This window comes from Rattus rattus, chromosome 17 (assembly GCF_011064425.1).
Source record: "Rattus rattus isolate New Zealand chromosome 17, Rrattus_CSIRO_v1, whole genome shotgun sequence".
NCBI classification, from domain to species: domain Eukaryota; kingdom Metazoa; phylum Chordata; class Mammalia; order Rodentia; family Muridae; genus Rattus; species Rattus rattus.
Genome location: NC_046170.1, coordinates 25,257,543 through 25,271,762, shown reverse-complemented (window position 1 = coordinate 25,271,762; position 14,220 = coordinate 25,257,543). Strand labels below are relative to the sequence as shown.

At 47.1% G+C, this 14,220-nt stretch overlaps 1 protein-coding gene across 1 annotated transcript in view; it reads left to right on the top strand.

Annotated features, from left to right (window-relative positions):
* Positions 1 to 14,220, top strand: part of Atp6v0d1 (ATPase H+ transporting V0 subunit d1) — a 44,600-nt gene that overhangs the window by 25,311 nt on the left and 5,069 nt on the right. Inside the window, exons 2-3 of the mRNA XM_032888155.1 lie at positions 4,531 to 4,702; positions 12,942 to 13,120. Of these exons, the coding sequence (XP_032744046.1) occupies positions 4,531 to 4,702; positions 12,942 to 13,120 (351 nt within the window). The remainder of the gene's footprint in view (positions 1 to 4,530; positions 4,703 to 12,941; positions 13,121 to 14,220) is intronic.

Here is a 14,220-nt window from a genome sequence, read left to right as displayed (position 1 = left end):
TTTACTGGTAGATACAAATCTATAAATCAGGGCATGAATATGACATGATAAAATCTGCTTCATTTTAGTACTTATTAGGTGGGATTGCTCATATTTTTAACCATTTGTTTCATACCCACAAAAACCATTTCAGAGGCATTAATAATCTTTCTTTTTCTTTTTTTTTTTTGAAAGTCAAGCAAAGCCAAAGTTTATTTAAGAGGACAATTTTATTAGAGTTTCAAAGAAAAACCCCAGGGCAAGCAAGTTGTAAATCTCAGTAGCTGCCTGGAGGAGGAGAATGGGAAAGGAAAAACAGCCATACAGTTTGAGTTAAACCGTTGTAAAGGTCAGCCATGTGACAGCATACAGCTCCATGATGGGAAATAGGGCATTAGAAGAGTGAAGTCCAGTATGTTAAGTAAAATAAGCTTAAATAGGGAAGAAGAAAAAGAAAAGTTATGCTTCTCAGAGTAATTCAGGAAAGCTGGCAAACTCATGAAGCAGCATGGCTGTGTGCTGTAAGAAACTACTAGACAAGTGTTCTAAGATGCAAGTATTGTCCTATCTGTACCGTACCCCACCCCCTATTTCTATTTTTTTTCAAGACAGGGTCTTATAGCCTAAGCTGGCCTTGAACAACTGAACTACTTCTGCCCCAAATGCTGGTATTATAGGGATGTGCTGTCACACTTGGCTTTCTATAGTGCTAGGGAATGAACCCAGGACTTCATATATGCTAGGTAAGCCTTCTGTGAGCTGACCTAAAACCTTTGTTCCATGTTTCTTTTTAAAAGATTGTGCACTTACCTAGTCTCAAGGTTATCACAATGTAGAGTTAGAAATGCAGGTAATACACTGTTATGGCAATCAATATATAATATATCAATATAGCATCAATAGAATTAGACTTTTTTTTTCTGCAAAACCCATCTGAATTACTACAAAAACCCAAGCATTTCTGAGTTGAATACCTCCTGTTACCCATGCCTTACTCCCACAGTAGCCAGATTGGGTGAATAAGAAAGAACAGAACCCTAGCAGAGTGATTGCAGATGCCCTGGTGTAGAGACATTGGAAGATGTGCACATATCACTAAAATCCAGGTGGCTTCTCTTGACTTGCTTTGCCTTCTCTTTTTTTTTAAATCATCTTTAGGGTGGCTGTGGGAGAAAAGTAGATGTAAGTGGCCAAGTTGGGCTGAACCCATTGTATCCTCCTCAAGCTAAGATGCACCCTGTTAGTGCCTAGGGGCCACAGATGATATAAATTCTGTTTACCACCAGCCCCCAGGCACATAGGTGGAAGGAGTCTGTTCTAGGACTTTTGTACATGTTCTCTGTGATGTGTTTATAAAAAGATAAAAGGTGGGGCATGTTCTGTAGGTGTGGTGAGGTATGGGGGAAGGGAGGGCCTCAGCAGACCCATGCTGAGGCATCCCTTCCCCCTGAGGGACCAGCCACAGGATGGTATAGTATAGAATAGAGTTTATTCAGGGCATGGGGAGGGGAGTCAAGAGGGTAGTAGGGGCAGAGAAAGGGAGAGAGGGAGAGGGAGAGGGAGAGGAGAGGAGAGGAGGAGGCCAGCCATGAGCATGTAGAGAGAGACGGGAGAAGGGAAGGCAAGAGCAGGGGCAAAAGAGAGAAGGGGGCAAGCAGACCCTTTTATAGTGTCAGGCATATCTTGCTGTTGCCAGGTAATTGTGGGGCAGAGCTTAGACAGAGTGCTAACAGTCCACATTCAACAACACGTGCACTTTCATCTTTTTTTGCATACTTGACTGCAAGTTGAGCATTCTTTATTGTGGTGGTCGTTCATTTGTTTGGGTTGAGACAGTCTCTAATTATGTTGCCCTGGCTGGCCTGGAACTGACTGTAGAACTGGTCTCGAACTACAGACATCCTCCTGCTTTTGCCTCCTGAGTGCTGGGATTAAAGGTGTATGCCACAGTGCTAAACACTGTTGAGGCATTCTTCATGTGATAGAGTACAAGGGGCATCAGAGAGGTGCCTAGGGTCTATGGCAGAGGTATCTGTTGCACCTTTCATTCTCTCTGAGCAGCTCCAGCTGGTGTGACCCTCTGGGCCTCAGGGATACCTGGGGGTCCTTCGTCTCCTTCCCCCATGATGGATCTCTTGCTCAGTCACTGGCTTTAGTATTTCCATTGTCACCACAGTGGCCTTTACATAATAACCTAGGAGTAATTTTCCAGTCATCATCACTTATCTTCTCCTGTTTTTTCATTTATTCCATAGTAATTTTTAGAGCATAATTCTTCTTCTGTTTTAAGAAGACCACTCTCAACAGGCAAAGGCACTTGCCACCAAGCCTGAATGCAATACCTGGAACTCATGTGGTGGAAGGAGGGAACAAATTTTTTTTTTTTTTTTTAGGAGCTGGGGACTGAACCCAGGGCCTTGCGCTCGCTAGGCAAGCGCTCTACCGCTGAGCTAAATCCCCAACCCCCGGGAACAAATTTTTGCAGGCATCCTCTGATCTCCATAGGCACACAGTGATACTGCATGTTGGGAAAACATGTGGGCACATGCATGCTCACACCCACCTCCACACACATATAAATGTAACTTTTTAAAAAGCATCAAAGATGATGATGGTGATTAGTGCCCTTGATCTCAACGGCAGCACTTGAAAGACTGAGGCAAGGGGTTGGGGATTTAGCTCAGTGGTAGAGCGCTTGCCTAGGAAGCACAGGGCCCTGGGTTCGGTCCCCAGCTCCAAAAAAAAGAACCAAAAAAAAAAAAAAAAAAAAAAAAAAGACTGAGGCAAGAGGATTGAAAAAAGTTTGAGGCCAGCCTGGTCTACATAGTGAGTTCCAGGCCAACTTGTGCTACATAACAAGATCAAGATCATGTTTCAAAGAGGTTGGGCATGGTGGCTCATACTTTTTTTTTTTTTTTTTTGAGCTGGGGACCAAACCCAGGGCCTTGCTCTTGCTAGGCGAGCGCTCTACCACTGAGCTAAATCCCCAACCCCTAGTGGCAAATACTTTTAATCCCAGGACTTGAGAGGCAGAGTCAGGGAGATCTCTATGAGTTCAAGGCCAGCCAAGCTGCATAGGAAGATCTTGTCTTGGATGGATGGATGGATGGATGGATGGATGGATGGATGGATGGATGGATGGATGGATGGATGGACGGACTGGGTTCACAGCTCCCTAGTTCAGATTCCCAGAATCTGTAAAAAACTGGGGGTGGTGGCATATAATTTTATACCAGCAATGTTGAGATGGAGGCAAAACAGGTGGACCCCTATAAGCCTGCTGATCAGTTCCAGGCCAGTGAGCAACCCTGTCTAAAACAAAAGGAAGAGCCTGAAAAATTATATCTAAGATTGTCTTTCTTTTCCTTTTTTTTTTTTAAAGATTTATTTATTTATTTCATGTTGCTAACTGTAGCTGTTTTAAGACACACCAGAAGAGAGCATCAGATCCCATTACAGATGGTTGTGAGCCACCATGTGGTTACTGGGAATTGAACTCAGGACCTCTGGAAGAGCAGCCAGTGCTCTTAACCACTGAGCCATCTCTCCAGCCCAGTATCTAAGATTTTCTTCTGACCTATATAATCATGCATATATATGTGCATACAACATATAAAAAAGTAAAAATAATAACATATACCTCAGTCATACAATATAGCCTAGCATATATCAAGCCCTAAGTTCAGTTCCCAGCACTGCAAAAAATAAACTAATCTCTGGCTACTGAGGTACTAAAGGCAGGGGTGAATCATATTTTTTCACATGTGTCTCTAAAAATTCAAGAGAATTCTTAGTATTAGTTTGTCTACCTCCAGCCACAGTTAAGAGGAGCCCATCCCCAAGATCACACCTCCTTCAGGCCCCTTCCTACTTTTCCTTCATGCTTCCTAGGCCCCATCCTCTGCTTCAGTCCAACTTAGTGTAGCCTTTCTGCTCAACTATATTTTTGTGCTGTTTCTCTCATCTACCCCTAACAGCTTTGGGCTTTTCTTTTTGTGTTTTTTGTTTGTTTGGTTGGTTGTTTTGAATTGGTTTTTTGAGATAGGGCTTCTCTGTGAAGCTCTGGCTGTCCTAGAACTCATTCTATAGACCAAGATGGCTTCAAACTCCCAGATCCACCTGTGTGTGCCACCACTGCCTGGCAGAATTTCTTTTTTTAATGTGCTTCATGTCTGAATATTTTGTCCCTCCAATTCTAATGTTGTGGAGAATAGAGCAATGTTATGTTCTCTTCCAAGTTGGGATCTCAAAGTCTACAGATTATAAATGACAACTTGTGTTGCGGTTCCCCAGCCTCATCGTTTTGGTGTACAGTTATTCTACCTGTGTTTGTACTCTGGGGCCCAGAATGCTGACTTCTACTCCTAGGGTTTGGAGTATCTGGATCTTACCCTGGCTATTTTGTAAATTGGCACTGAGTCAATAGAGAGCTGAAGTCAGGGGGCAGCAGGATGCCCTGTCATGGGAGGAGGTGGTCTTAGAATTGGCTAGGGATAGAAACTTAGGACAACCAGTAAAGCCAAGCCCTTACCATCTACCCTTGGGTTTCAGACTTGAAGCTGCACCTGCAGAGTACAGATTATGGCAACTTCCTGGCCAATGAAGCGTCACCTCTGACGGTGTCAGTCATCGATGACAAGCTCAAGGAGAAGATGGTAGTAGAGTTCCGCCACATGAGAAACCATGCCTACGAGCCACTTGCCAGCTTCCTGGACTTCATTACGTGAGTGAACCCACAGTGCTGGGCCAGGTAGCTTTCTGCCTGCAGAAATTGGCACCAGAATGGCCTCTGCCAGTAGCCATTGTGCTTCTGTCAGGTGACCAGATGGCAGCTCTTTCAGGCCAGCAGCTGTTGTTAAAGAATGCCTTTAAAGTCTTCTCAAGTGGTGTAACTAGATTGGTCATTCAGCAACCCTGCACTCTAGGTCACAACCTTTAAAGTGGGGTTACCAGTTTCTTTTCCTGTCGTCTCATTGTTGTGGAGCTGTTAAAGTTGCAAAAGCTGGGAGAATTGGAGCTCCCCTATTTACCTATTCTACAGCACCTACCTCAAACACTCATTAAAATTTCCCCACCCACTCATGGTAGAGTCATACAGCTATTCTGCCCCTGCCTAGGCTGAGCATCACTGGACTGTCTCAACCCTCTAGTACTCAAATAATGACATGGAGACTTACTACCATTTATGAATGATTAGGCCTTATATCTAGGCTTGTTCTCAACTAGCTGGTATACCTTAATAGCCCACTTATTCTAATCTGCTTTCTGCCATATGCCCTATTCCTCTTTCCTTCAGTCCCAGTACCTGCTCCTTCCTCCATGTCTGGCTGGTGAATCCCCTGCACCTCTGATTCTTTCCCAGAGTTCCCATCTCTCCCAGATGTCCCACCTATCCTCTCCTGCCTTGCCGTAGGCTGTTCAGTTCTTTATTAAACTAGGCAGAAGAGGCAGTTGAGGAAGTACAGAGACACACCTTCACACAGTGTACAAAGAGATGATCCCAACAGCTGAGGGCTGTTCATCATGTGCTCTGACAGGTCTTGAGTTGGGGGAGGCTGAATGCCTTGCTGTTCTTCACAGGAGCTAAGGTGGGTAGGTTGTTTATTAATAACCCTTGGTTGCTCCAGGCTTCCCTATTTTGTGATCCTTGGGTGGAACTCTTAGAGAAGCTAAACAGAGAAGACCCTGGACTTGAGAACTAGAAGAGGCTACTTCAAATAGTCCTGTGTGTCTGGGACCCTAAAATGTAGAGAAATTGGCTCTGAAGGAATGACCTAGAAGTCATGAGTCAGAACCTGGCAGACAAAGAATGGCTCTAGCCCAGGTGACTGCCTCACTGCAAGTGGTGAGCAGAATCTGAGTGATAATTGGCTAGCCCTGAGTATGCTGTGCAGTGTATGTTATTAGGAGATGTATCCCCACATTCTTCTGAATGTCTTGTTTTCCCCCTTCTCTAGCCTCTTGTTCGGGACCACATACATTACTCCACTTGTCTCTTCAAAGACAGGGTTGTATGTGGCTGGCTAGCCATCTCCTCCTCTCAGCCAAGAACAACCATTTGTGCAGAATTCATCTACTCAAATGGGGTATTTAGGCAGAGGGCTCAAACCTCAGTTACAACAGGCCGGGGCACCTGAGACAGAGTACTCCTGGAAGTTGGAGAGCAAGCCTTCTCCTGGCTTAGATCTTTCCTCCCAGGTACCTCTTTGCTGTGGAATCCTGCCTGGGTTCATGCTCAGACTGTCTTTCTCCTCATTAAGGTATGCCAACATGGACCTAGTGGGATAGGGCAGAGTTATTATATACTGATGCTTTGTGTGTGTGTGTGTGTGTGTGTGTGTGTGTGTGTGTGTGTGTGTGTGTGTGTGACACATCATTCTACCATCTGTCACCTAACCCCTAGCCTGGGCCTGCGTATCCCCTACCCCAGAACTGAGGACATACCAAGAAACTAGATTTATTGCCAGAGCTCAGCCTTCACCTTCAGATTGTTTGCACAAGGCTCCTCCAGCTTCCTGGTTAATGTTCTGGTCTTGCCAGCTATGCTGGCTGGAGGAAGCTTGACCCCATGCCAGTGGTCAGAGAGTAGATGTTATCCATCTTGCTGCCAACTTGCCCACCTGCCTGTGAATCTACCCTGGCCTGTTTTGGTGTCAGCCTGCCAGGCTGTGAAACTGGAGAGGTCTCTGAGAGTGACTGAGACAGAGCAGCTGCCAGCTCTTTGCTGGAGGTTGGCTCCAAGCACCAAGTGTGCTTAAAGCGGCCAAGTGCTATCCTGTGGCAAACTTTCTGAATCCACCACTTCCTGGCCTCTTCTAATCATGAGTGAGTGTGGCTTATAGCCTTTCTCTCTACCACCACCCAGGATGTCATGTGTTGACTAGTCTGAGCCTGTGACTGATTGTCCGTGACCCCTTCATCTGCAATGCCTCCTCCTCTGCTCTCCATATCACACACACCCCCTCACTGATGACTGCTATGTCACCACCTGGAACTACTCCACTCCTGAAATTGCTGAGTCAGGCAACCATCCTCCACTCACAGCCTTCAGGCTCTCCAGCCCACTTTGAGTCCCTTGCAGGACAAGGGGTCTAGATTCAGTAGGACATCAGGCCTTATTTCCTTCCCTGCTATCCCTTCGGTCTTCATTTCTCTAACTCTCTAGCTGAAGTTTTCTGGTCTATCCTTTAAGCTCTCCTGCCAACATCTGTAACTCTCTTGGCTGCCTGACTCATGGTCCCACCCTGCTGGCAGCCCCCCAGCCCTGGAGGAATCCCAGAGCCTCCAGCCTGGAGCTGTCCTTCCTCCACCTCCACTTCTGGGAGCAGAGCTGGGGAAGCCAGCTATTGGCAGGGTGTGTGGGAGGGAATGTCGTTCCTACTAACAGACATACATGCTCACCTACTCAGCCTCAGCTTGTTTATGCTCAGCAACTTCTAGCTGTTCCTACTCAGCACCCTGCAGCTCCCATCATGAGTAGGATGACCCCTCTACATCCTGAACACCATTCCTCTCCTGCCTGCAGCCTCTTCATCTCTGTACAGATGACCCACCTACTCCTCTACAAAGTCATCAGAAGCAGGTACACCTTCCAGCACTGCATCTGCAACCAGCCCCAAGTCCATCCCACTTTCCTTTCCCTGAGATCCTTCTACCTGCATTCTGAAACTCCTCACCCTTACCTGGACCCTGAGTGGCCACTCGTCTTTACTTCTGTGTTGTCACCTTCCCTTTGCCATGTGCTCCTAGTCCCACAGCTACATCTCTAGCATCATTAACCATCCTTAAAACTCATTTTATATGGGTTGGGGATTTAGCTCAGTGGTAGAGCGCTTGCCTAGGAAGCGCAAGGCCCTGGGTTCGGTCCCCAGCTCGAAAAAAAGAAAAAAAAAAAAAAAAAAAAAAAAAAACAACTCATTTTATGGGGCCTATTTTTCACATTCCTCATCTTTTCTCTCACCTCTTCTATCACTCAAGCCTGCAGCCATTTCCCTGAAGTTTTGTCACTCCACAACAAGGCCCTGGTTATTGTCACTCTTGGCCTTCAAGATGGACACTGGTTATATCCAGTCCTCAGCAGTTTCTTCTCTCATGATATCTGACTAAATTTAACTCCTATTTCTTTAGCTGCTCTTTCTCTTCTGGTGCCCTATCAGATCATTCAAGTGTGAGTAGAATTTTGGAAAGAGCTGAGTGAAGCTTTCATTTGGACCCTGTGCTGGGTGTGGGGTGGGGCTCCCGCAGGCTGGGGAACTCATGACTGCTTTCCCTAAGGAATGGCTACTTGGCCGAGAAGAAAGGTGTTTGAGGAATAACTAGGGGTGGAAATCTAGACTGAAAAACTTTGGCTGAGTCCAGAGCCATGCCAGGAGGGAACTACATAGATGCAGAGGGACTGTGGTGCTGAGGGAGTAGACAGTGACATCAGGGGTGGTTGTGTGTCACAGAGTCACACAGTCACACAGTCAGCAAGCATATAGTTTTAGGTGTCCTAGCTCAACATCAGAATCCTAACACATTTAATATGCTGCTAACCCGGGGCTGTTGCCAGGTCTCACCACGGACTTGCCCTGTAACTTGGAATAGAGCCTGTACTCAGGGTTCTTTAGACGTGGAGGATACTTTTTTTTTTAAAAAGATATATTTATTTATTTTATATATATGAGGACACTGTAGCTGTTTTCAGACACATCAGAAGGGGGCACCAGATCCTGTTATAGATGGTTGTGAACCACCATGTGGTTGCTGGGGATTGAACTCAGGACCTCTGGAAGAACAGTCAGTGCTCTTAACTGCTGAGCCATCTCTCCAGCTCTAGACGTGGAGGATACTTTTATTTGGCCCATTCCATGGTATTTTCTCATAGGAGAGTTAGTCCTGGAAGAGAAGTTGGGAAAGTTGTTTGTAGAATGGTCAGCATGGTCTCTGGGACATCTTCAGATGGCCCCTAAATGTCATTGTTTTTAAATGAAGCGGGTCTCTGGCAAGGGCTATCCTTGATGTATTAACAACTACCTGTAGCCTACATGTCCGCTGGCAGAAATCGTGTGGTTAACCTATACTATCTGGGAGAATTGTCATCAGGGAAAGTGGACACCTAGGAGAAAGCTTCATCCCAGGATGTGCCCTCAAGTGTCTAGTGGGTCCCCAAAGCATCTCTTATCCTCTTCAGGACATGTTGCCCTCACTTTGGCCCTTCTTGGTCCTAGAGTGGTCATTGGGTTTCCCCAGACCTTCTTATCCTAAATGTTGCCAATAAGCTGACTTTGTAGGGGTGGACTACAGGTCTCTGCTAACCAAGGCTTGGGGCTGCTGTGGGTTGTTTTCCTTGTTACTCTTTAGCATGGAAAGGGAGCCAGCAAGGACCCGGTTCTTTCTGGCTTAGGAAAAAGCACCACTGTGAGGGGTCCTTCAGGACCCCAAAGACTCAAATCAAATGGAATAACCCAACTGGGCCTTGGAGGAGGGTCAGAATTTTAATGAGGAAATGGTCAGAATCCCACTAACTCTTCTGTAAACCACATCACATTCATTCTGGTTGCAAAGGGGAACTGGAGGCTTAAGAGCTGATGTGCTAAATAAGGTCATAGCAGAAAATTCTGTTCATTTTCAGCCCTGGGTGGGGCTCCTCTGACTTAGATGTACACAGGTAATGTCACTAGCAACAAATGAGGCTCCTGGTGGGGGCTGCAGGTAGGCTAGTTGGTAGAAGTACCTGGTTATACACAGCCTCCCTGCCCAAGTGCAAAAAAGCCATGTTCCTCCAGCAGGTGGCACCAAACAGCACAGTAGAGGAACAGGGTCGGCTAGGGACTCTAAAGGTTTCTTGAAGGAAGTAGCTTCCTAAACTGTAGCCTGAAACTTCTCCCAGCCCAAGCTATGTGCTTTGGAGGCACAGGGCAAGGGAGGACCTTAGGGCAGAGGATTTTAGACTGCCCTACCCCCCACTCCAAAAGGGCCTCTTTGGCCTGGCAGGCAGCAGGCCATCTACTCCCCAGCTGTCTTCCTCTGGAGGAGATGCTAACCAGCTGGAACTTCATTCTCTCTTTTGAGGCCAAATGAGGGGAGACATGGCAAAGCAGCTCTCTGGGGGCAGGGAGGCAACTTCTGAAGCACCAGGCAGAGAGGAGGAAGGTTTCCTGCTTGTTGAAGGTAGGAAGGCATATGGTTGGGTCTTACCATCTGTGCCAGGCCTGTCCTGCCTTCTATCCCCCAGGAAAGAGGATTCTGAGCCTTGCTGTAGAGGAAGGGAAAGCTGGGGCCTCCACTGGAGCAATCTTATATAGTTGGCCCAGGGGGAGGGAAATGCTCAGCCTGGCACACGATAGAGGGTGGCCTGGCCTGAGTAAAGGAGGAATTAGAAAGGGGCTAAGGGGCATGATTGTGAGCGGCCCGAACTTGGCCCAGCATTTTTCTCTGTATTCAACTAAGGCTTATAGCAAGGAGAGCTTTGGGGAAACTAGAAGGGAGGGAAGAGCTACTACTAGCTTCTGCATACAATGTCAGCGCTGAACCATGAACCACAGCTGGTCTCTTCCACTCACTAGAGGTATAGCCAGCAATAAAGTCAGGTGGCAGCATTTTTCTACAGGGCTTTCTTCTGAGGCTGGGCCAGGACCCTCAGAAATACTCAGACACCTTCTTTGATGTCTTATTCCAGCTTTGTCCCTAACCTAAACAGAAAAACAGAGACCCTAGGTTGTGGGCACAAGGGGGAGGGAGGGGTAAGTTTAGACTAGGGAAACTGGGGTTGTAGGGTATCTCTGAGACGACAGCGGTGGGAGTTTAGAACTAAAACATAAGGCGCTGATCATAGGCAGCCATAGATATGGGAACAGAGCTTCTCTGCTGTATGTTGAGATACATATACTCTAATAGCACACTCAGGGTTTTTTATCTGCAGTGGTGCTAAGGCCACATGGGATCACTTGAATAATGTAAGTTCAAGAGATGTACTGTTGTTCTTCAGCATATCCAAAGGGGATGAGAGGAAAAAAGACAATCTTTGGGGTAGGGTCTCTGTAGCTATCTTGGGAATACATTGGTTTTAGTAGGGTTGGACTGGGTGCAAGTTAACTGATGAAGGGTGGTATGTGTGTCCTGGTATAAGATACAGAAGACATTAGAAGCAGGAGATATATCTAGAGTGAAGGAGATAGAGGTTGAGGCCAAAGCACAAAGCTGTGATGTGCTCTTTCTCCATGCTGTCTCCCCACTCTGCCAGTTCAAGGACAAAGAGGCTGGCCATATGTACCTCTTGGCTTACAGTTACAGATAGGTCTTGCTTGAGACCCTTGATTTTGGAAGGGGAGGCCTGACTCTTCTCAGTGTATTTCTTATAATGACCCATCCAGATTGGGTATGGAAAGAGGTCAACTGCCTAGCCCCAAACCCAGGAGACTAGAGGTTGTAATGGCATTGAATTGGGTGGGGGCTGTGTTTATCAGGTACAAGGAGTACGAGTTGGGCTGGAACAGGACTCTGGTATTTTGAGGGCCTTTTAGGAGACCACAGTGGCTGGTACTCTGGGCCACCACCTTTCCCCTTTTATTCCTTTGGTACTGAGCCCTCTTCCTCAAGACCTTTCCTTGATACAGTCTCAGCCCTAGGTACTCAAGATTTGTTACAGGGATAGAGCCCAGCTCTGGACCTCACAGAAACAGAACAAGAACTATGTTCATGGCCCTATTCACAGTAGCCTTCATCTTTGGTCCTTACCCTTCCATGGCCCAGCCTGGCCTTTAAGGACATTCTCCACCTCCTTTATACTTTTAACTTACACTTGTAACAGGATAGGTAACAATTGGGACTGCTGCAGCTGTAGCCTGACTATATGTAGCTGTGGTCATCTCGTCTTCTTTATTCCTTCCCTTCCTCCTCCACCCTCACCCCTATAGGTGTCCACAAAATTTTGTGCCCCAGCTCAACTGTGGCTCTGCTTTTCAGTTGGAGACAAGTTGTCTTGGTTGCTCCTTGCCAAGTCTTAAACTAGGCAGCCCCACCCTCCCAGCTCCACAGCCCCCTCTGCTGTCCATGGTATGCAGAGTATCTGCTTTCAGGGCGAGTCTAAGAGACTAAGCCTAAGACTGGTTTGAATCAGACCAGCCTCTGCATCTCATTCAGGTCCTCCTGAGTAATTGCTTGAACTGGCTCCTGGCTCTAAGGAGTAGTGTATTTTTCTGTCTTCACAGTGGGGCTCTGCAGTCTGCCTGACCCTGTCCTTTATTCTAGATGGGGTCTTTATGACTCTTCCTCTGGTCCTTCTTGGAGAAGCCCCTCCCCAGCCTATTCCTTAGTCTTTCTCTTCTTCCTCTCTGGACTCCCAACTCCCATGGAGCCAGAATGGCCCTAATTATACTGTTGTTTCTTATTTTCATCCCACTTATGGCTCCGTAGCATTCGAGGTGAAGTTGGAACTCAGTCTCCAGGCAGCCCTCTGCTGACAGCCCTGCCTTGCGTACAGCTGTGCCCTCCCTTTCCCTCTGCCAGTCTTGATCAATCCAGTCTCACTCAGTGTGTGCCCGTAGGCCTTTGCATACTGTTCTCTCTTTCCAGAATACACCTTCATCTCCCAGTCCTTTTATCCGTCAAGCTCCTGACCACACCTGCCCCTGGAATGGGTTCTGTGCCTCTCCTGCATGTGCCCATGGTTTCTGTGTCCTGCTGGAACACTGTATACACCACATGCTATTTACTTGTGTTCCAGTCATTTATGGGGTATGAATCTACATCATGTTAGAGGAGAAGCTGTATTTATCTGGTGTTCCTGTTATTTGGGTTGGGGTTAACGGTGGTGATGGCAGCAGTGGTGGTAGTGGTGACAGGAATCTGGGTGGAGAAGGATAGTCCCTCTGGAGCCTATCTACAGCATCCACAAGCCAGCACTTAAACTCTTAGGAGTTGTGTGAGCAAGTGTTGGGCCCTCTGCCCTAACAGTCTGCCCTGTTGTTTGCTTCTCACAGTTACAGCTACATGATTGACAACGTGATCCTGCTCATCACAGGCACACTGCACCAGCGTTCAATAGCTGAACTTGTGCCCAAGTGCCATCCGCTAGGCAGTTTTGAGCAGATGGAGGCTGTGAACATCGCACAGACACCCGCAGAGCTCTACAATGCCATTCTGGTGGACACGCCCCTGGGTGAGCCTCTGTGGTGGAAACAGCAGCTGGACAGTGGTCTTAGCATCAGAGCCTCAGTGTGGGTTTTATGGATTGTAGGAGGCAGCAGTCCTAAAGCAGGAGACTACTGCTGCTGACCTTGCCCTTCCCTTCCTATTCTCATTGTTTTCCATCCCACTTCCTCTCCTTTCCCATTGCTTTCCTAGGCAGACAGGCAACCCAAAGGGCAGACTGAGACCATCTAACTTTGGAAATAGTGTAGTTTTTCAGAATTCAGAGGAGGGCTGAATGAATTTATAGAGACGAGCCAAGGGGCTTGTATCCCTTGGAGTCTCGAGGGGTCTGGCAGACTGTGGCCCAAATCAGGGCTCTAATGGCTGGTTTCTTATGAGACAGAAAAGCAAAGCAAACAGCTTCATTTGACTCTACTGAGCAGGTCCCAGGGGCCAGGTCAGCTGGTGTCCAGCAGGATGCAAGGTCCATGTCAGAGGCCAGGGAAAGGAGGGGGTCAGGATCGCTTCCTGTTAGCCCTCCTCACTAGTGCTGGCTCCTGTCTGTCTGCCTAGAATGCTAGAGAGAAGGCGGCTTGAGTACCATAACTAGCTAGTACCCTTATAGCCAAAATCCAAACCCTGGGGAACTAGTCCAGGAAGCAACCAGAGTTGAATCAGAAGGTCCTAAGCTGAGAAGTACCAGCCATATCTACTCACCTAGTTTGCCTTTGATTCTCCCTGTAACTCTGAACTAGTTCTGGGCTATTTGTAGCTTCTGCAGTTTCTTCGTCTTTAAAGGAGAGACAGCAGGTAAGTCTTCAGGCTCTGTTAGGATCCTGCCCTGACCTCTCCTTAGTCCTGCAGTGGATTTCTAACTACTCCAAGCTTAGTTTGCTCTTCCATAAGCTCATTCTTTTTTTCTTTTTTTTTTTTTTTCCCCGAGCTGGGGACCACCATAAGCTCATTCTTATCTAAAGGAGGAGGAAGAAGAGGAAGCTAGTTTCCTATGTGCAGCTTCTAGGCTTTCATAGGGAATACATAGCAGTAGTTTTCAGTCCCCAAATTGATAGCTGCCCCTGAGAAGGGAAATCTCATGGCCTCTTATGCAAGCCTGTCTTTGGCATGGTC